Source organism: Labeo rohita, chromosome 6, assembly GCF_022985175.1.
Source record: "Labeo rohita strain BAU-BD-2019 chromosome 6, IGBB_LRoh.1.0, whole genome shotgun sequence".
Lineage (NCBI taxonomy): Eukaryota > Metazoa > Chordata > Actinopteri > Cypriniformes > Cyprinidae > Labeo > Labeo rohita.
Window position 1 is genome coordinate 54,514 of NC_066874.1, and position 20,523 is coordinate 75,036.

Below are 20,523 nucleotides of genomic sequence, written 5' to 3' on the forward strand. Positions count from 1 at the left end.
GTTCAAGTGTGTTCCCAAACAGCTCGTAGTGGACTATTAACATTGAGAAAACCACCAAAAAGGCAATCGAAGCTCAACAAGAGGAACACAACTAAAAGCAGGACACCAAATGATGCTTGTGATATTTATTATACATGACAGAAATTTGGTCATTACATAGAAATAAAAAAAAAACTCCTAACAGGACTTTCTGGTGGAGACTAAAATCATACAAGACCTCCAGCGTCTTGAGGCTGAACGTCCACGTTATTTCACATGAGTTCAGCTGACGTCACAATCGGAGAGACTTCTGGGTTCACTGTGGTCGTCTGATAGAAGTGAGAGAGCAAACACACGCTAAAAGTGCACTAGACGAACTGACGAAGATGAGACACAAACATACGTCAACACATTTCTGCTGGGCAATAGACGCTCTGCATAAATCAAATATATCCATCAACAGCATGAGGCAAACGTTATGCAAACATGCATAAAATCACACAGACTCACGTACTTCAGCTCAGAGTTTTAGCTGGTACCATTCTGAAGGCTTCCAAAAACTATGTCAACAGAGACCAAAGAGAGGGCCAAAGAGAGAAACCCTTAAAAGAAACAAACCGACGCGTTTGACAGCCGCACAAGAGCGTTCGGACGCCGGACTGTCACAGACCGCTAACGTCCGAGCTCTTCCTGACGCCGCGAGCTGAAACATACACAAAACAAAAGACACGTGTACACAAATCAACCTTACCGTGACCCAAAGCCGTTAGCGGAAGCGGAGTCCCACGCCGGCGTCTCGCGCTCTCGTAGCGCCAGGGCTGATACAAGCCATTGTAAAAGCCATCGGGGAGAGCGAACCGCAACCGAACTCCCCAACTCAAGGTTCAAGTAAACAACCTTGGCATTTCCAGAGGAACAGCTACACCGATTAACATCATCTAATTAGCACGATTTTGCCAAAACGCATAAAAGAAAGGCAGTAAAAGGCTGCGGCGACTCATAAACGACCGCTTTCAAACAAGGGTTTATGCACCATGTGCATAGAACTTTCAAAGCAACTTCCGGACCAAAATACCATCCGTAAAACGACAAACTGCCTCGGCCCGCGGAAGATCAGGGTGTTTCTCTTTGGCCCGCTGAACTCGATCACGCAGACTCCCATAATTCATCTGGAGACAGACGAGTGTGAACATCCTCCGATAAGCAGCTGAGACGATTTTAAACTAAACACTCCTGTAAGAGTTTCAATAAACACAGACTTCATTTCACAATATGAACTTAAGTGATTCGAGACGGCCGGTTTTGACTCCTCGATCGGTTAAAAAGGAGGAAGGCCCTTCGATATCACGCTCCGGCTCCGAAACGGACTTAACCCAAAAGCGCCGGCGAGCGCTACGGAAAACAAAGTGAATTCCGCCTTCTGGCAAACTCATTCTCCCATTTTTTCAGACGGAGCCCATGTGCTTCAAACAACACAAATAACGTCTCAAACAAAGGCGCGACAGCACGTCTCAGCGGACGCAAGAGGAGGAAAGATTCACCGCAATACAGGTTTGGACGAGAGCGTCACGATTCAGTTCCTGTTCACAGTAGCTCAGAGCGACCTCCACCAATCAGCTGCGGTCTGCACGCTTCAGGCCTTAACCTAACCAATGTTAACTAGCAGCTGTAGTAAAGAAAACAAACAAACAAACAAACAAACAAACAAAGTAACACACACCGCACATGGAGGAGCGGTAGGTCGGTCTTCTCCTCATAGTGAGAGAGACACGAACGAAGAACACGAGATCTGCTGCATTCCAGACAAACAGAACACGGCCACGAAATTCACCACACAGAACGTCCGCTAGCCTCTGCAGCCGCCAACCGACACGCTTCAGACATTCCTCATGGTATCAGAGGTCACGTGACGTGCACAGCTTTAGACTGACAGGGTGGATGCGAAGGAGAAATTAGCTGCTAGTTTAACTTTGTTGCGTGCCGTTCGCCGGCTGGGACTGTCTGCGACACAAGTTTTCTCGCTCGAGGGCTCCGGCGCGTTCCCAGAAGCCAAAGGCGCGAGGCGACCGTTGGCCGACCGAGGCTGCCGATCGAGAACCGGCTCTCGTTCGGACGGGCCGTGCGGATGCGGCTCGAAGCGGATCAGATCCCTGGGCTGCAGCCGTACCGGGTCGGGCCGCAGCTGAGGAGACGGGAGGCACGACGGGACCGGAGCGCACAGCAGATCCACCGGAGAACCGGAACCCAGACACAGCAGCTCCATCTCACCTGCGGGACAGACACAGACTCGTTAACTCACGCCGACGGCGGACGAGCAGACTCACGGCACGCGTTCGGCGGGGTCTTGGGTCTTTACCGCTGGCGGGGCTGTCGGCGGATCGGGGCTCGTCTGCAGCGACCGCAGGACTGTCTGAGAGCGCAGGACTGCCACGAGCTGGAGACACACACACACACACACACACACACACACACACACACACACACACACACACACAGAGTGCCTGATTTTCAACACAAACATCTCTAGTAATGCGTTCACTGCAAATCTAATGTATTCGTGGTTTCCACTGCAGTCAGACTAGAGAACATACACTTCTAACAATCACTGGATTTGGCTCAGAATTGAAAGGGGATCCCTCGTTAACGTCACCTGCAACGTCGGCGCCGTTAGCCGCGTGACGACATACAGCGCCGTTGAGCTGGAGTCCCGCCTTGTGCACCTTTCCTAATCCTGCCACTTCGCTTCCTGTCATTACACTGTCCTATCTAAATAAAGGCAAAACACCCAAAAAATAAACCTTTTAAAAAAATTTAGTTCAAATAAATATGGTTTAGCTTAAGATGGTTGTTTCACAGCACTTTAAAACATCACACTCTTACTTGATCTGGACAGACTGTGTATCATTAGATTTAAGACTCCAGCCTCGATATTTGACCACAGTTTATGATAAAACGTTTGCCGTTTCTTCATTTATGTCAGGAGGGCTAAATAATGAATTGGTAATGATATTTTGGAATAGAACAACAGGCATTAATATTCAGTCACGTTTGCTGCAGTTTGTGTTCACGGAGCTTCACTGAACAGCTGCCATGAGGGCTTACAGTCGAAAAAAAAAAAAGTGCATATTGGAGGAAACGCTGATATCTGTACACGTTCATTTATTTCTCTTAATTTTCCACTGAATTATGTGACCTTTTTAGCATTAGCTGCTTCTAGCATGGTCTGTCTGCGTTTCCCATTTCGTGAAACGGTGCTCAGTCGCTGCTCATACGTCAATCTTAATACGCGTGCATAACCCACCCCGTCTCTTCCGATGACGAACCTACACTAGACGGGTAAAGGTATGCGGGGATCAAAACGGCAGAATAATGGCTAAATAAAACCAAATGAATAATGAAGATAATGTCTCATAGCCAACAGAGGTCGCAACGCAAAGAAGAGAAAATGCTGTTTACCAATATTAGATGAAAATCCTCAATACTGAACTGGGAGTTTACTTGAATGTTTCTGGAAGGGGAAGTGACCGCCTTCAGAAAAAAAGTTTAGATGGTATTTTCTTCTCATCTTACCTCTGTATAATACATATTAAAGCTGTGCTTGTAAGTGCCACGCTGCTTTGTTTACAGTGGTAACCAATGAAAAGGCTTTATCGCCGCGGTTCCATAAGCGCCACTGCTGTCAGAGAATAAAATTGCATGTTCATTCAGCCCATCTGCTTCTTTTGATTTGTTACAGATGTTTCATTTAGCATAATTTCACAATGCTAAAGTCAGACCATTTGGTTTTTCCTCAAAATTGTCAAGTCATATAACAATTTACACCAAAAACTGCTCGTTACATGTTGCATCTTTGTAATTAAAATGCAGTGGTTCCCGTTTCATGCACTAGGGTTCACAGAAAGGCCTATTTAGGAAAAAAAAAAAAAAAAAAAAAAAAAAAAAAAAAAAAAATTTATGTGAAACCACCAGAATCCTACACACTTGAAGGTTCATGAAACCCTGGACTACTTTTTCTGAGATTTGAGCAGAGGTGTTTGTGTTGCCCATCATAGATGACAACGTTAGCGTCTGTTCATTTGTCTGTTAAATGACAAAACTGGTTAATTTTGAGCTTTTTTGCGCTATTTTCATCTTCCGGGTTTAAAATTTACATTGTGCTGACGTCACAGTTTGTGACGTGGCAATGGACTATGGTACATTGATGACGCGTCGGTGTCTCATAATTATTCATGAGGCTGCGTGTTCTTATCCTATGAGAAGACGCTTCGCCTAATTATTCACGACAGCCTGTGTTGATTTGCTATGACAGACGCTTCAGATAGTGAGACCGTGTATATTAACAGAGAAACGGATCGAGAGAGAATGCTTCTTAAGAGTTCGGCACAAACGCGATTCATTCACATAACGTTAGTGAGTGTAATCGGGGTTTTTACAGCTCCTTGACGCAACTCATCAAAAAGGATTATAAACGGCGCAAAATAAGCCTGAAAAGTTAATAGAGGTGCAACAGCACGTTCATATATATGTTTTCGATGCAGAGTGCAAATGCCTGTGCATTTATTTGTGTTGTTAACTCGATGGGAGCAAAACTAAACTGCCCAGTCTGAACCTGAAGTTCACTCTCTCCCCTCTTTCCCCCCCGCTCCGCAGCGCACCACGCCCACTTTTGCAGCATTTTTCAAAACTAACCAGTGCTGAAACAGGGGGGTTTCATGACCCTTTAATGTCGTCAGCTCTGGAAAACCTAAACTCGTGATTCAGACATACGAGTGACATCAGGGGCGTCAAGCTCAGATCCTGCAGGTTCGGCACCAAGCGAGTCTGACGCCCCGGAGCTACAGAGACACGAGGGCAACAAAAAAAAAAAAAACCACCAAAAAAAAACACACACACACACACACACACACACACACACACACACACACACAACAACAACAACAACAACAACAACAACAACAACAACATTAAAATCAAGTATTCCGCTACCTCTCATATCGTTCTTCAGGACGATGATCTTTTTGTGACCGTGACCTTTAATCCAGACCACCTGTTCAAAATACAGAAAACAGAACGCATTCATCCCGAGGCATTCGTGCGAGTGCCCCGCACCGAACCGAAGCTAGCGTGCGTGTTAGCGGCACCTGCGGAATGGCGGCCAGCAGCTCCTCCAGCGTCTTATAGCCGTACGTCTGCGGCTGAAACTCTAGGCCGGTGTATTTGCTGAAGGCGCCGCAGAACTCGGACAGGAAGATCTGGTTATAATGATACGTGTGCAGCAGCGCTCGGACACCGCGGGCAAACCGGTAGAGTCTGGTCAGCCTCACGCGCTCCTCTGCGCCACCGTCGTCCCGCTCGTCTTCAGAGAGCTGCAGAGGAAGAGAGACACGCACGTCAGCGTCGGGACAGACCGGAGCGCCGGACGCGTTTGTAGCTCGTACCTGCAACAGGTAAGGCAGACTCTTCAGCAGCTCGGTCAGAGAGATGAAGCCGTACTCGCACGGGTTGAGCGGCGCGGCGTAGGTGAGCTCGTACTGCTTCCTCAGCTCTTCCACTCCGAGATGATCACGATCCTCAGGAAGGGACATCATCAGCGCCAGCAGCTGAGACGTCAAGGCACGCAGCGACTTCCTGTTAATCAGCTGTACCTCCTTCCCTTCGGAAGCGTCTGTCACCTAGAGAGAGAGAGAGAGAGAGAGAAACGTGGCAAATGTCATCCAAGGAGCCTTGGACAGTGCTGCCGCATCCCATAAAACCTTCTGAGAGGAAGTGACGGTCACCTTCACGACGTGGCAGAGTTTGTTGAGCAGGGCGGGCAGCGTGGCGGCGTCGTAGTCCTGCAGACGGAGGCTGTAGCCAAACGTCTTGTTGTATTCGCTCAGCAGTTGACTGACAGGAAGTCCTGAGTCTCTCTGTGCTCGGAGCAACTTCACCAGCTGAGCCGCTAAAGCTTTGACACGCTCCACCTCCGTCAGCGCCAGCACACGCTCCTCTCCGCACTCCAGCACCTGAGAGAAAGAAACACAACGTCTCAGAGACTCCCGCCGAACGCTCTAGCACCTTTACATCTGCGCACGTGTACCGACCAGAAGAACGTCCGGAATGGCCTCAAAAAGCTCCATGAGCTTGGTGAAGCCGTAGTAGGAGAGTTTGCACTGGCGTCCGAAGTGGTGGTGATACGTGGGGATGAATTTGCTGAAGGGCATCCGGAAGTGAGGCTGGTGTCTCAGAAGATCTACGACCTCCTTGCCAAACTGCCGCGTGCGTTCCACTTCCTCCGCCGTCCGCTCTGAGGGGAGACAGATGCGTTCAGCAAGTGCGGTTCCCACGCGTCACAGTTACACCGTGGCCTGACCGGTCGCGACCGCGACGTGCTCTACTTCTAGTTTTCTCAGATGATTGGTTATTTTTGTGGTGCTTGTCGGCTAGCCCCGCCCACACCGAAATCTCATTGGACCAAATTACTGCTCAAAGACAGATGAAGAAACACATCACAGAAGTTTAGAATTAGTTACTGTAGAATGATTCCCTCGGGACACACACGGAAAACCATAAAGAGAGGTCCTCTGGTGAAGCATCACACAGCTCAGAGGCTGGAACGCACCCAATGACTTTTGCACAGATTTTTCCCCCAATCTGCAGTCTGACACCAGCTGGGGAAAGTCAGCTTGCAGATTTTGGGCAGGCGGATTTGACCGAGAAAATCATGAAGAGCATGATGGACACATTCTGATTTCATTCTGTGGAACAATATCAGATTGACTGACTGATTTTGAGTCGATTCTAGATCACATCATTTTCATTTTCTCATGTCTCTTAGCAACGAGGCACACGTTTCTACACGAGTTCGTTGTGAAAGTCTGTGCCACACGCTATTCGTCCGTAGACATTCGATGTCGTGTAGCGTATTCCAGCCTGAGTTTTATGATACAACATGTTGTAATTGTGACACAGCATACAAACAAAGAAAAAGTGTCTGTGATTGTTGCGCAAGGCCACTTTTTCACGTTCGGGTGAACAGACGAACTGCTCATGTCATGCTGTGTCGCGCCTGGTTAAGCCACGGTGTCGCGGTCAGGCATTCACACTATTTCAGCAGCGCATCACCTCTCTTGGGAACAGAAATAAGCGTGTCTTCGTCCTGCTGAGAGACTGTGATCGTCGTGTCCGGAATCTCAGCCAACAGGTCCATCAGATCACACATCCCGTAATCCACCACCTGCCAGTTCCTGGAGAAACACCTGACACACACACACACACACACACACACACACACACACACACACACACACAATCAGGATGAAGTAGCTATGCCTCATGGTCCAGGAGCACAGAGAGATGGCTGTTCTGAGAACCTCACCAGTGATACGCCTGCGTGAAATCCCTGATCACCACCTGTTTACTGGCCTGAAACTTCAGCAGCTTCAGCAGGTCTTGAGTGAAGCGTTTGATCTGAGCACGATGAGTCAGTGTCAACAAGCGTTTGGAGCCTAAACCCAGGATCTGCACGCACACAAGCGCACACACACACACACAGCCATATTAAACTGACCAAAGAATCACAGAGCATGTCAAACAGATGTTAAAACTGGCAACTGAATGAAAACGCATGCTTGTGTTCACAGGGGCTTTCAGACCTGCAGCACGTGAGGAACAGCCTCCAGCAGCTCCAGCAGTTTGGAGTATCCGTAGTCTGACACACGGCACTGCTTGGCAAAATGGTGGTGATACGCTGGAATGAACTTTGTGATGGGCATCAAACAGGACGGCTGGTTCTTCATCAGATCCACCATCTCCCGGCTGAACTGGATCAGCTGTGGGTTCCCAACCGGACTCTTACTGCGCTGCAGCCACGGATCTGACAAACAAAAATGGGATTTTTCACTTATGCAGTCATGATGGTGAGAGAAAACACACAAACTCACACACACCTGCGTTGGGCAGTGGGGGTTTGTTGTGAATCCACTTGATGACCTTGAAGCCATTCTGGGCCGTAACGACAGTTACTCCAGGGATGCAGGTGATGAGGTGCTCTAACGGGACGCTTCCCTCCAGCTTCCCTTCCTCTGCAACGGTTAAAGGACTGAATTCTGCTGCATAGCATTCTGGGAAACTGTGTACAGAAAGAAAACGGTCACATGTGTAAGAGGGATGAACAGACCAAATGAACTTGATTGTAGGGCTGTGACGGTTGCAATGACAACCACGCCACTGCATTCGACGGCTGCCACCGGTGGTACTGCATGTGATGTCACACAATCTATAACAAGAATAAAATACAGTGTTTCTAAAACAATTATTCTGCCGTGGCAGTGTTTAGTGTCCCAGCCGGCAACAGCAGCGAGCGCAAGTGCCTTTGCAGCTGCAGGAAGAGATCCACGTTCACACGCACACAATAGGCTAAAGCTTGCAAAACTCCAGCAAAAGTAATTACTGTCGGAGGGAAATAAGGACATACCTGAATGAATTATTAATAAACTAGCGTTTTCTGAGCCAGTGTCGCTAAGATGACGATCTCGACTCGCCATCTGCTTGTTGGACGCGCCTTTAGAGAGAAATGCATCTCTACGGATTTTATAATGAAAGAGTTTTTGTTTTCGATTTGAATTTTTTACTTTTAAAGTAGTATAGTGATAATTTAATGCTTCTATAGATATACTTATCTGTAAGGAAAGTATTCGCTGAGTTTCGTTTCATTCTTGTGCAGCGCTCTTGTTCAACACGGAGATATCAGAAAGCGCATCTGGTTTGTTTTCTTTATTTTTATAAAAGCACAACATTTTGTTACCATTGTGAGCGCACGCAAATAATATTACACCCTTTACAGTTCCGGATGATATATCACGCGTACGTTTATGAGCAAAGATTACGGCCCATCTAAATTTTTTTGAAGGTGATTGCGCTGACGCCTCCATGTCCTGCAAAGCGCATTTAGCTTCCCCTCTCCAACAAAAGACTGTATGCGCATAATAGCGTGCATTTATCTAAGTTAAACGTTTAAAATAACATTCTGATATGCTTGAAGGTTTTTTTTTTTAGGCAAGTCGAGATGATTTGAGAAGGCAAAATTGATCAAACATAGGCTGTGATCAACTCACTGTTGCCTCTGGCCACTTGGTCGTTACGTTACAATCCTAATTTCGTTAGGGCAAAAATCTTAATTTAACAAACAAAATGCTCCAAACACATTTCTAAATTAACTTTATAAAGAAATGAAAAGAAATATAATCACGTTCCTATTAAAAGCAAAACTGAGCTATTTTAATGGATGCAACAGTGTAATGGGACAGAGAGAGAAAAGACTCGGGCCGGTCATTTTGATGAGCCGTCGGACAAGTGTTGGGTGAGGTTGTTACGAATTTATGCAACAAATGTTTGTTTAATATTTACCGTTCTTATACTGGCTACTCTCTTATATAAATGTGTAATGTCTTTGATATTTATTTTAGTGTTTTGTAGGCTGAAATGAACACGCACGTTTGCCATGTTTCAAAATTATACATCAACACCGCGTCACCGACGGTAATTGGTCCATTACCACCACGGTGGAAAAAATCTGCCACTGTCACAGCCCTACTTGATTGTACAGACATAATTAGAAGAGCACTGTGGTGAGCTGAAATGACAATGACATCATTGAGCTGCTTTACAGATGAACTGAACCGTTCCGTAATTAATGAATATTACCTAGTTATTAAACTTGACTGAATCAACAAAGAACTGACTTTAACTGAAAAACTGTCCATTTACTACTGTACTCTTTTTTGCTCCTCTCAGCAGAACAGAATTTAGTTTGCATTACTAAAACACTGTTTTCCTGTTTAACACTGTAAAGCTGCTTTGACACAATTGCTATTGTATAAAGTATTGTAGAAATAAAATTGACTTGACCAATGAAATAACTGTGTGTGTGTGTTTGACCTGAGCAGCGGCACCGTTCCCTCGTGACTCTGCAGTAAACTGTGGACATGAGCAGCCAAAACTTTCAGAGACACCAGCACAAATGGGATCATGTAGGAATCCGGATCAAAATCAGATTCACTGAAACCAGAAGAGAAACATCATAAGCGCAAAACTTCCTCTCCAGCCCAAAAACAGCTTTTACTTGAATTACGATGTCTGCACAGATATGAGCGTCCACATGGGCAACAGAGGGGGGGGGTTACAGAGGGGGCAGTTATATATATATAGATTGCGCTGTATTAACTGCTTTGGTGTGTTGCAATACGATAAGGCATTGTTCTGATACTTATCCGTATCTTACTTTTTTTTTTCTTGCCCCCTCCCAACTCAAGAGTCAATTGTCACCTATGAGCGTCCAGATTCACCTGAAATCCTGTTGAGTGCAATGTCGTTTGCAGACGGGCTCGTGGTACTCCAGCTCCTCAAACAGAACTGGACTGGCGGTGTTGGAGCTGTCGTGAGAGTGCGCGGATCCTAGCGGGCTCTGCCGGGCCCGAGTGCTGGACAGCAGACACACGAGCCGCCCGCCGCCCTGCTCGCGCACACACACCACCTCCGGCAGGCGGTACAGATCGCTGACCACCAGCTTATGACCGAACCTGCAGAACAGACACAACAATCAGGACTCGAGTCAAGCACGTGGCGCACGTGTCCGTCTGTGCTCGACACTTACTTCCTCTCGTAGGTCTCGGTGAACTTGTAGAGAGGTAGGCAGTTGGCTGGAGCGTCCTGCAGGATGCTGACGATCTCAGAGCTGAGAAACAAATACAATCACATCTACGACAGGAAGAGACAAAGCACAGGAAAACAGGAAGGAGAAGCGGAGCGAGTGCGATACCTGAGGCTGGTGAGAGATTTGTTACCGGCTCCGGTGACGAGCGACACGTGGATCCTCTTGCTGCCGATTTTATAGCGGTGCAGCAGACTGACGGCGCCGATGGCCTGCTGAAGTGAACTCATGTGCACCCGCGCCTTCAGCTGATAGTCAGTGTGAGGACTCAGATCAACGCTCTTCACCTGCGCGCGCACACGCACACACACACCATAATGAAGCTCTCCTTCTACACGCTCAGGTTTTGAATTTCTGTGAAATGCAACTCACTCTGCCGTGTTTAGCAAAAGCATCTCGCAGTATTTGCTGCAGGTCCTTGCGTGACATCCTGTAGTCCAGATTAGTGACCTGAACGTCCACTCCGTCAGAGAAGGGCTCGGCCGGGCCGTCCGCGCAGCTGCTGGGGGACGGGGCGCTCAGAGGAGATGAGCGGTTCGATAGGCAGGGGGACGCGCTCCTGAAGAGAACAGAGACAGACTAACACGTGACGAGAACGCAAGTGAGCTTCACAAAGCCTTATAAAAAAAAAAAAATCATGTGATTTACTTACCGTGATGACCATGAGCTCTGAGAGAGCATCATGGGACTGAAGCTCTGATGCAAACTTAGTTTACTGAACGCTGAAGGAGTGCTGACCTGAAACGGCTGCCCAGGAGAGTCTCGCCTTCACACACACACACACACACACACACACACACACACACACACAGAGTCAGCAAACAAACCCTTCACAGTCTCAGAACTCGCATAATAACAGTAATAAATTAAAAAAAAAATAATTAATTAAAACCTAAGACTATGGCTACGTAAAATAATGGAAAACAACTTTAAGAAAATATACTTGGAACATGATTTGATCATTTCGTTTGACTCCCATTTGTTTATACAGAGCGATGTTGAGAGTTGTTTATATAAAGCAATCAAACGTTTTGGCTTGTCACATTGTGAGCTTGGTTTAGAGTGAGTGTGAGTGAGTGTGAGTGTGTGAGTGAGTGTGTGTGTGTGTGTGTGTGTGTGTGTGTGTGTGTGTGTGTGTTACCTGCGGCTGCGCTGCGACAGCTCTGCTGATTTGCCTGCTGCAGGCAGGACAGTGGGACTCTGAGGTGAGGCAGTCGCTGGACGGGTCGCAGCACTCACAGCCTGCAAACACACACACACACACACACACACACACACAGCTGTAACTTCAACACATGCAAGCACACGGCTGATTCCCAATGAGGCGAAAGACAGGAATGTGGCAGGGAGGACAGACGAAGACAGAGGAAGATCTCAGCAGGCACACGCCACAGACGGCAGCGGGACGGCGGCAGGGGTCGAGCAGCGCAAGCAGGGACAAGCGGCAGCACAATGAGAATGGCATGACAAGAGGAAGCGTGCGATTGGAGGATGACGGGGAGGAGGCGGGCAGAGGCGGGTACACAGCTGACCTGGGGGAGGGGTTTCATCACAGGGCTGCACGAGGAGGCGTGGCCTGCTCTCCTGGGGCTATACGGGCGCTCGGGGGCGAGGCTTCCCCCCTGGCATGAGCGAGACGCCCGCCGCAGGCGACGGGGCGAGCGCGGCTTCTCCACCGGCAGGAAGACCGAAGAGGAGGATGAGGAGGCGGCGGCAGCGGCGGCAGGAGGCCCGCGCTCCTCTTCCTCCTCCGGGCCGTCGGGAGAGAAGGACACCACGATGCGGTGACCCAGGACATCTTCGTTCTCCATGCGCTTGCGGGCGCGCTCGGCCGCTTCGGCGCTGGCAAACCGGAGCACGGCACAGCCCCCCGACACGCCCAGCACCTTCCCTCCACAGTTATTGGAGAGGCGCTGCAGCCGGTTGGCCACAGCTTTAGCGTCACGGTGCGTGGGGAGGTGGTGCACAAACAGAAGGCTGAAACTGGGCTGAGGAGCAGACACACAAACAGCACTCTGGGAGATCTGAGATGGTGCTGGAGTTCAGCTTCTAGCCCGCCACCGACAGCTTTAAATGACGGGCCTCTAACTCTCTATTAAAATCTCAGAGCGTGAAGTCACACAGTCAACGGCTTTACGATCACACGATTACAACAGCAGCGGTGTCTGAAAACGCCGCTCTGTTGCCCAACAGAAAAGCCAGACAGCCGGTTTCTGCGTTCATCAAATCAGCGTTCACATGTAGGATATTGAGGGAGTGAGGTGTGGCGGCTGACCTGCGATCTGACGACCATCCCGGGCGGAAGGTCCGAGACGAACTCCTCGAAAGGGACGCGCAGGTGCGCGTGCTGCAGCAGAGCAGACGAGGCCTGGCTCTTGTGGACCAGAATCACCTGGAAACCGTGACGATGGCGCAGGTCGCTCAGCTCGCTGGCGAAGTTGACATCCGCTGCGTGAAGAACAGACGGAAAGTTGCCGTTACAATGGGTTCAACTTGGTTTTTCACATGACGGGTCGTAATGTTGTCTCTAACGTTTATTATAAAGATGGGCTACTTCTACAGCTAGTCACACGTGAAAGCAGTACATCACAGCCCCCTTCCGCAGTTTCAGTTTTCATGAAATGTTCAGTTTTGCCAAACAAAGTCATGCTGATTTTTTTTCCTCTATTACATCAAGCACTGTCATCCAGAAAGATCAGCAGAAGATCTGACTCATCATTTATTCTGAAGCCAGAGTTTGACGCTTGCAGACACCTACACGAAACGACGATGACCGTGGCGGGCGCGGCGTGCGTCTCCGCAAATCGCCGGAGGCTCTGACGCAGTTTGTCATCCGCTGCGTTTTTGGCGGTGGCGTTAATGTGGGCGACGGTCACCTGAGCGGGAACAAATCAAGCCATGAATAAACACGCTCCCCCGAAGAGACAGACGCAACACGCGATCGCACACGCACCTGGCAGTTGTTGAGCTCCTGAATGACGGCTTTGTTCTCTTTGTTGATGTCGCACACGCAGATGAACTCGGCCTCGCGGTGGCCCTGAAAGAAGCGCTCTCGGAGTCTCTGCACCACCGTCGCCGCCGAGCGGCCGCTGGGAACCGCGCAGTTCTCGATGTCCCAGAACACCCCGATGGGAGGCGGCGCTTCGCTCTCCGGAGGACCTGCGGACACAGACACAGACACCTCCAGAAAACGCACCACAGGCACGGCTCACAAAAGTCAAAACGTGCGTACGGACCGTATTTCTGTGCGGTTTTGCCGAGGCGGACACCCAGCAGACCGTCGGACGACGCGCCCGTCACGCCGCAGCCGTTGCACACGGCCACGGGGACGGGGACTGGGACGGGCGGGGGAATGTTGGGCCAAACCTTCTCCGAGTCGACCTGTAAACTCTGAAAGCAGAAGAGACTGACGTCAGATTTCACCGCAGGGTCCACACAGAGCCTTAAAGAGCATTTACCACATTTCGGCCGAGGCTGTATTGTACTGTGGAACGAAGGACGTGCTCCCAAAAACACAAGAGGGCACGAGCGGCGGTGCGATCCACCAACCTGTCGCCAGCAGTCCTGCAAACAGCGAGCGCCCTTCGCGCAGGGCGGCGCGTGCCCGACGGCGAGGTGCAGCGAGTTAGAGCAGAGGTGAGAGGGTGAGGACGGGCCACCGTGAGAGAAAGGGTGCTGCTGCGCTCCGCGGCAGTGACAGACGCCCGACGGGGCCAGTTTACACAGAGAGCAGACGTGCAGCTGCCTCAGACTGGCGCAGCAGGGCGCGTGGCAGTGCCCCGCCGCAGCGGAGGGCGTCCCGAAGCTCGCGGGGGTCCGCAGCGTCGCTCCGGGACCGCTCTGAGCCAGAGACGGGGGGTGAGGAGCGGTGCGGGTGTCGGTCTGAGAGAGAAACAGAGGAAAGCCTCCACCCGTGCCGTCGCTAGAGCTCTGCTGCAGGTGGATGCTGGCTTCGCAGCGGGAACACACGCTTACGCTGAGGCCGCCCGGCTGCGTCCGCGGCGGCCCGAGAGACGGGCGCGCGCCGGCGCCGGCGCCGTGGAGGGGGGGAGGAGGAACGTCCTTCAGCTCCAGGACCGGCTTACGGACCTCCATGGAATCGCTCTGGAGAAAACACAAACACAGAAGCCTTGAGAGGACGCTCCGCGTGGCACTGAACACAAACAGAAACACTGATGAACTTGCACATCACTCGAGGGTTCGAGACACCTCCCCACTGCACCGCGCTTCTACGAGTTACCAACAGAAACGACAAGACGCGTAAACCCTCACCTGTGAGTGCAAGCAGTCGTCGCGTTTACAGAAGCGTCACAACACCTGAACGTCCCAGCTGTCCGCCATCAGCACCTGCGGGACAAGCAGCACAGATGACTGACCGCTGATCAGTGCGAATGTGCTCGACAGCCGACTCAAACACATCAGCGAGGCCATTCGAATGACGGCAAACAGACGCGACCGGCCGCCAATCAGTCAAATTAAAGCTAATGACGCTCACATGAGACTCGGATCCACAGATTCTGTCACACGCCGCTGTTTACACCAGTTTGTTTTTGTTCGCACATCAGCCGTGTTCCGCGCGCTGCCCGCCAGTCGCCGTTTACGGTTTCGTGGACACATGATCAGACGCGAGGTAATCATCTGTGACGAACTCAACTGAAAATCGAACGCCTTTAATGAGAAATTTGGAAGGAAATGCAGCTCACCGTCTCGCGCCGGCCGCAGTGCCTCCAGGCGTCTCCCCGGTTACCAGACTTCCGACGGATCGGCGCCGTAAATCCAACGCGGATGTCGTAAAGCGACCGTTGTTTCCACAAGAGCGGAAGTGGTTCGCAGTGTTTACTTCAGCATATATTAAAACATACGCAATATATTTAAAAAGCTTACGTGCAAACAAGAAAAACGGTCACTTATAAAAATATGTCGTGTGAGGCGCAGAACTCACTCCGCGAAACAATCGTTAATCAGTCGATTCGTCTCACATCACATTGTTTATTGATGATGTCATGAGGCAGTCTGTAGTGTTACAGAAGACCAAGAAACGGAGTGTTCATGTGCGCGGCTGTAATTACAGGTGAAGTGTTTATTAAGGATGATGACACACACACATATAAGGAAAACATTCATGCACATGAAGAACCCAAACAATTAGAATTCAATCCTCCACACGCAGCTCTTACTACTGTAAACAGCCTTTCTGATGGCATTAAAGCCTCCCAAACGGAACACACAAACTACAGATGGTTAAATACACACACGTATATATAGAGAAAGTAAAAAATAGAGAACAGTTCAAAACAATAATAATAATAATAATAATGAATGTAAAGAGCTAAAAGTTAAATCTAATATGATTTATGAGCTCAGTTTACTACATTAATCACCTGGTGCTCAAAAACTGACCACAAACAGCTGTTGAAATGGAGCACGTCTATACTTTGTAACTTCTTTCATAACAGTTAATATTAAAGTGTACAGTTAAACGGTAACTGTGTTATTCGGTGTTTCACGTACGTGATTTACAGCAGCTAGTAAAACACACAGCCAGAGACAAACCAAGCGCTCGCATCGAAACGAGAGACGATTCAGAAACGCTTCAGTGGCGTCGTCTCCTGTTGACGGTAAAACAGTTCAGTTTATATTAAAAACAAAAAAACAAACAGACACAGTTTGAGAGGGATTCATTAAATACAGGGAATGTGAGCATACACCATAATAATATCCTCCTGTACAATATACAGTTCCAATGAGTCACTTGACCATATATTTCTCAACAACATACAGACGGCGTGACGAACGTCAGTCGGTCGGTGAAATCGGAGCGACAGCTGGAGCTTTGGAGGCGTGCAGAGGTAGCGCTTCATAACGGTCTACGACGACGAACGTGACTGGCTGCACACATTTATAACGACACGCAGCGTATGCTGATTTCTAAGGGGAATGAAGAGGGGAAGTCAGCGATCAGCTGCGCTCTACAGTATCGCAGGGTCAGCAGAGCGGCGTCTTCCGCTCGTGCGGGAAGGCCGTCACGCGCTCTTCGGCGAAGGGCGAACGAGGAGGACGAGAGCACGTCCGCGGCCGATCGTCGGCGGACGCCGGCTCACGCTCGGTCCCCGTTGTGGATCCTCTGATGCCGCTTCAGTTCTCCCGAGCGGAAGAAGTTCTTGCCGCACTGCGTGCAGTGGAAGGGCCTCTCGCCCGTGTGGATGCTCTGGTGACCCTTGAGACGCTCCAGCCTGGAGAAGCTCTTGTCGCACTGGTTGCAGTGGTACGGCTTCTCTCCGGTGTGGATCCTCCGGTGCTCCTTCAGGTGTCCCGACTCGGAAAAGCTCTTGCCGCACTGGAAGCACTGGTAGGGCCGCTCGCCCGTGTGTGTTCTGTGATGCCTCTTGAGGTCGCCCGATCTGAAGAAGCTTTTCTCGCACAGCGTGCAGCGGTGGGGCCGCTCCCCCGTGTGAATGCGCTGGTGGCCCCTCAAGTGTCCGGAGTCGGAGAAGGTTTTGCCGCACTGCAGGCATTTGTACGGCCGCTCGCCGCTGTGGATCCTCAGGTGGCGTTTGAGGTCGCCCGAGCGGTAGAAGCGCTTGGCGCACTGCGGACACTGGTACGGCCTCTCGCCCGTGTGCATCCTCTCGTGCTGCTTGAGGTGGCCCGAATCGGAGAAGTTCTTGCCGCACTGCAGGCAGTGGTAGGGCCGCTCGCCCGTGTGGATCCTCTCGTGCCTCTTCAGGTCCCCGGACGTGGGGAAGTTTTTACCGCACTGGAAGCACGGGAAGGGCCGCTCGCCGCTGTGTATCCGCTGATGCCTCTTGATGTCGTTGATTCGGAAGTACTTGCCGCACTCCTGGCAGTGGTACGGCCGGTCCGCCGAGGGACGACTGTTGGTCTTGGCCGGATCCGTGAGAGACAGGCTTTTAGGGTTCGGTCCGCCGCAACAAGCCGTGAGACACTCTCCGGTCTGCTGCTGCAGATGCTGAGCTGGTCAGGAGAGAACGACACAGAATTAGCCACAGTCCGCTCCACTTTCAGACATGCAAGTATCATGTAACAGGGGTGTAACGGTACACAGACGTCACGGTTCGGTACGTACCTCGGGTTCACGGTTCGATACAATTTTGGTACAACAGGAAAAAAAAAAAAAAAAAAAAAAAATCTACTATGCTAGGTTTCTTTTCATTTATTTTAAACAGACAGTAGTACAAATTACAATGTTTTTCCACCTACGTGGGAAAATACTAAATATTATGATCAATTATGATTAATGTCATATATAGGCTGTAAAATTTGCAGTACATATATATACATACATACAAGGAATAAATACTTGAAATATATTTAATTTAGTTAACTGATAGAATGCGACTGAAGTACAAAGTCTGTCATTTACATAAATAACAGTTTAGCATTTGGATGCGTCATGAATATGGAAATGTTATGGAATATTTGGATTTGTGCCGAATGAGAGAGGTAGGACACAAGAGCACAAAGCTCCATTTCGCAAACAGTTGAAAGCCTTTAAAGTAACGTTATACTCCTTTGTCAGCGAGAGACGTGTTCAGAATCAGCACATGGTCACTGTCTAGTGGTCTTTGTTTTAAGTGCGCAACTCCTGGCATTAGCTGTTCTTCTGCCGGCGGTTATAAAACAGCGTTTCGTTACTGCGGGCGCCCCCTTCTGGAGTGAGGGTGAATTGCCTGTATTCGTTGTAAGGCCTCATGCACTGAACCGAGACGCCCGTACCGTGATGCCTCGCTACGAATACATGTATCCTTACACCCCTACATAGAATACATTTCAAAGTCAAAACATCACATTCACTGCCACATCATTGGTGACGACAAAATGATCTTCTTTAGTTCAGTGGTTCTCAATCCTGGTCCCGGGGGTCCACTGCTCTGCACATTTTGCATGTCTCCCTTATTTAACACATCTGATTGAGATGAACGCATTAGAAGAGAGATCCATGAACTGAACTGCAACGGACTGTTAGGACAGCAGAAAGGATCACTGGTGTGCACCTGCCCAACCTTCAGGACCTGTACAACTCCAGAGTGAAGAAACGGGCAGGAAACATCATCCTAGACCCTTCTCACCCCGGACACAACCTGTTTGCACTTCTCCCCTCAGGCAGACGCTACAGATCCCTGAGCACTAGAACATCTAGGCATAAAAACAGTTTTTCCCCATAAGATCTCCAGCCTAAACAGCTAAAACATGAATCGTTACCTGTGTTCTACAATTCATTCCATCTTTAATTATTGCCTCTTTATAGAGTAAATAATGCACAAATCTGTACATAAATCTTATGTTCTAGATTCATACACATTATTATTTATTTGAAGTTTTTATTTAAATGTTTTCTCTGTTCTCATGTCGGATATGTATGTATGCATGTATGTAGCAGGAGCACCTTAAAAAACCACAACAAATTCCTTGTGTTTACGCTCACTTGGCGAATAAAGCTAATTCTGTTTCTGAACTAATGAGCTGATGATGATTTCAATCAGGTGTGTTCAAAAAGGGAGACATGCAAAATGTGCAGAGACATGGAAAACATGCAGTGTCGGGAACCACTGGATTAAAGGGACATTCATCCAAACAGATTTACTGACTTTCCTCTGTGGAACAGAACAGTGAAATGACAGCTGAACTATACCTTTGACTATATCGATAAAACATCCTTACTTTCATAAAAAACACACAACTGAAAGAATGCCATTTTTTTGCATTTCTGAAAAAAAAAGTATGTTAACACACACTCAGGTTCAAGTGTCTGCAAGCAGAAAAACAACGACTGTGTCATTACCACAAGACAATTGAAAAACTAGTTTTTGAAAAAACATGAGATGCAGAATGAGTGTGATAGTGTGTGTGTGTGTGTGTGTGTGTGTGTGTGTGTGTGTGTGTGTGTGTGTGTGTGTGTGTGTGTGTGTGTGTGTGTGCGCGCGCGTCGACACTCACCGAAATGAAAGAAATCCTCCACACTCTCGTCTTCCTCTTTGACTTTGACTCCCACCGGGTGCCCGTAGTGCTCAAACGGGCCTGAGGGCAGAAATTTCGCGCTAGAGGAGAGAGACTGGGGCAGTTTAGTGTTTGACGACAGAGCCTGGGGCAGTTTGTTCCCGAAGTCCTAAAACAGAGTGAATAACATCACACACACCGCGGCCGCGTCAACCGGGACCGACAGCACAAAATATGCCACAAACAAACAAGAGTGCGAACAAACGACACGCTCCTTCGTCTGATTAAATTCATTCAAGCAAACGCGACACAAACAGCGCATTCAGCAGCTCTTAAAGCGCCTTCACTGCCGTTAATCGAGCAGGGTGAACTATTACAACCACCGAACACTCACCAGATCCATCCTACTCGTCCATTTGTGCAAATTATCAACGAAATTCATCGGTGAGCAGGAGAACAAGCAGAAATTTGATATTCACCGGAACTCGCTCCTGCTTCTCACGAGCACGAGAAAACAGCAGCGCCACCTGCAGCAGCGGAGGACGAACACGCACACGCACACTGGTCGAAACACGCCGCTCTCCCCAGAATGTCACTGTGAGCTGAAAACATCCTCCACGGGCTTTAGTTTGAGCTGTAGTGCGTGTGCTGACGATTGGATGTGATTCAGAGCCGCATGACAGAGATGTATTCCATTATATGCTTGTGTTTAGATGCTGTCACAAAAATGTAACATCTGATTGTCGGTCCTTTTGATTCATTTTTGATAGTGACCGAGTTCACTTCTTTTAAACTCTGTCACACATCAGTTCATGTCTGTCCTAAACTGAACTGTCTCAAAATCATCTCATTCTACCCTAACATGACAGACGTTCATTCATCAAAAACACTTTATC

The 20,523-nt window shown here is 49.0% G+C and overlaps 2 protein-coding genes across 4 annotated transcripts; both read right to left on the reverse strand.

The window, feature by feature from the left end:
- Positions 1-110: 110 nt before the first annotated feature.
- LOC127166434 (meiosis regulator and mRNA stability factor 1) lies at positions 111-15,578 on the reverse strand. Of its 3 annotated transcripts, none has more exons than XM_051111693.1 (26): positions 15,373-15,578; positions 14,942-15,016; positions 14,219-14,773; positions 13,906-14,059; positions 13,623-13,828; positions 13,428-13,545; positions 12,945-13,117; positions 12,202-12,657; positions 11,811-11,911; positions 11,322-11,435; positions 11,042-11,228; positions 10,778-10,956; positions 10,613-10,693; positions 10,305-10,538; positions 9,898-10,017; positions 7,908-8,089; positions 7,614-7,834; positions 7,337-7,479; positions 7,084-7,217; positions 6,063-6,265; positions 5,757-5,984; positions 5,418-5,651; positions 5,121-5,345; positions 4,966-5,026; positions 2,336-2,413; positions 111-2,247 (listed from the first exon to the last, which is right to left on the reverse strand). In XM_051111693.1, exons 3-26 carry the CDS (start codon positions 14,762-14,764, stop codon positions 1,901-1,903), a joined length of 4,725 nt encoding a protein of 1,574 aa, XP_050967650.1. In that variant the 5' UTR covers positions 14,765-14,773; positions 14,942-15,016; positions 15,373-15,578; the 3' UTR covers positions 111-1,900. The 3 variants fall into 3 exon arrangements, with proteins under 3 accessions (XP_050967650.1, XP_050967651.1, XP_050967652.1); XM_051111694.1 differs by having other exon boundaries at positions 15,165-15,578; XM_051111695.1 differs by lacking the exon at positions 12,202-12,657 and having other exon boundaries at positions 14,942-15,578.
- A 264-nt stretch (positions 15,579-15,842) lies between these two features.
- Positions 15,843-20,304, reverse strand: LOC127166435 (zinc finger protein 239). The gene is made up of 3 exons (XM_051111696.1): positions 20,022-20,304; positions 19,628-19,796; positions 15,843-17,644 (listed from the first exon to the last, which is right to left on the reverse strand). Exons 1-3 carry the CDS (start codon positions 20,067-20,069, stop codon positions 16,767-16,769), a joined length of 1,095 nt encoding a protein of 364 aa, XP_050967653.1. The 5' UTR covers positions 20,070-20,304; the 3' UTR covers positions 15,843-16,766.
- Positions 20,305-20,523: the final 219 nt, after the last annotated feature.

Coding starts and splice junctions, on each gene's coding strand:
- LOC127166434 (XM_051111693.1), bottom strand. CDS start 14,764: ATGGAGGTCCGTAAGCCGGTCCTGGAGCTGAAGGACGTTCCTCCTCCC. Junction 5,346..5,417: donor GTCTGCCTTACCTGTTGCAG/GTACGAGCTACA, acceptor CTTCCTCTGCAG/CTCTCTGAAGACGAGCGGGA. Junction 2,414..4,965: donor CCTGAAGAACGATATGAGAG/GTAGCGGAATAC, acceptor GTGTGTCTCCAG/CTCGTGGCAGTCCTGCGCTC.
- LOC127166435 (XM_051111696.1), bottom strand. CDS start 20,069: ATGAATTTCGTTGATAATTTGCACAAATGGACGAGTAGGATGGATCTG. Junction 19,797..20,021: donor GGACGAGTAGGATGGATCTG/GTGAGTGTTCGG, acceptor ACTCTGTTTTAG/GACTTCGGGAACAAACTGCC. Junction 17,645..19,627: donor GGAGGATTTCTTTCATTTCG/GTGAGTGTCGAC, acceptor TCTCCTGACCAG/CTCAGCATCTGCAGCAGCAG.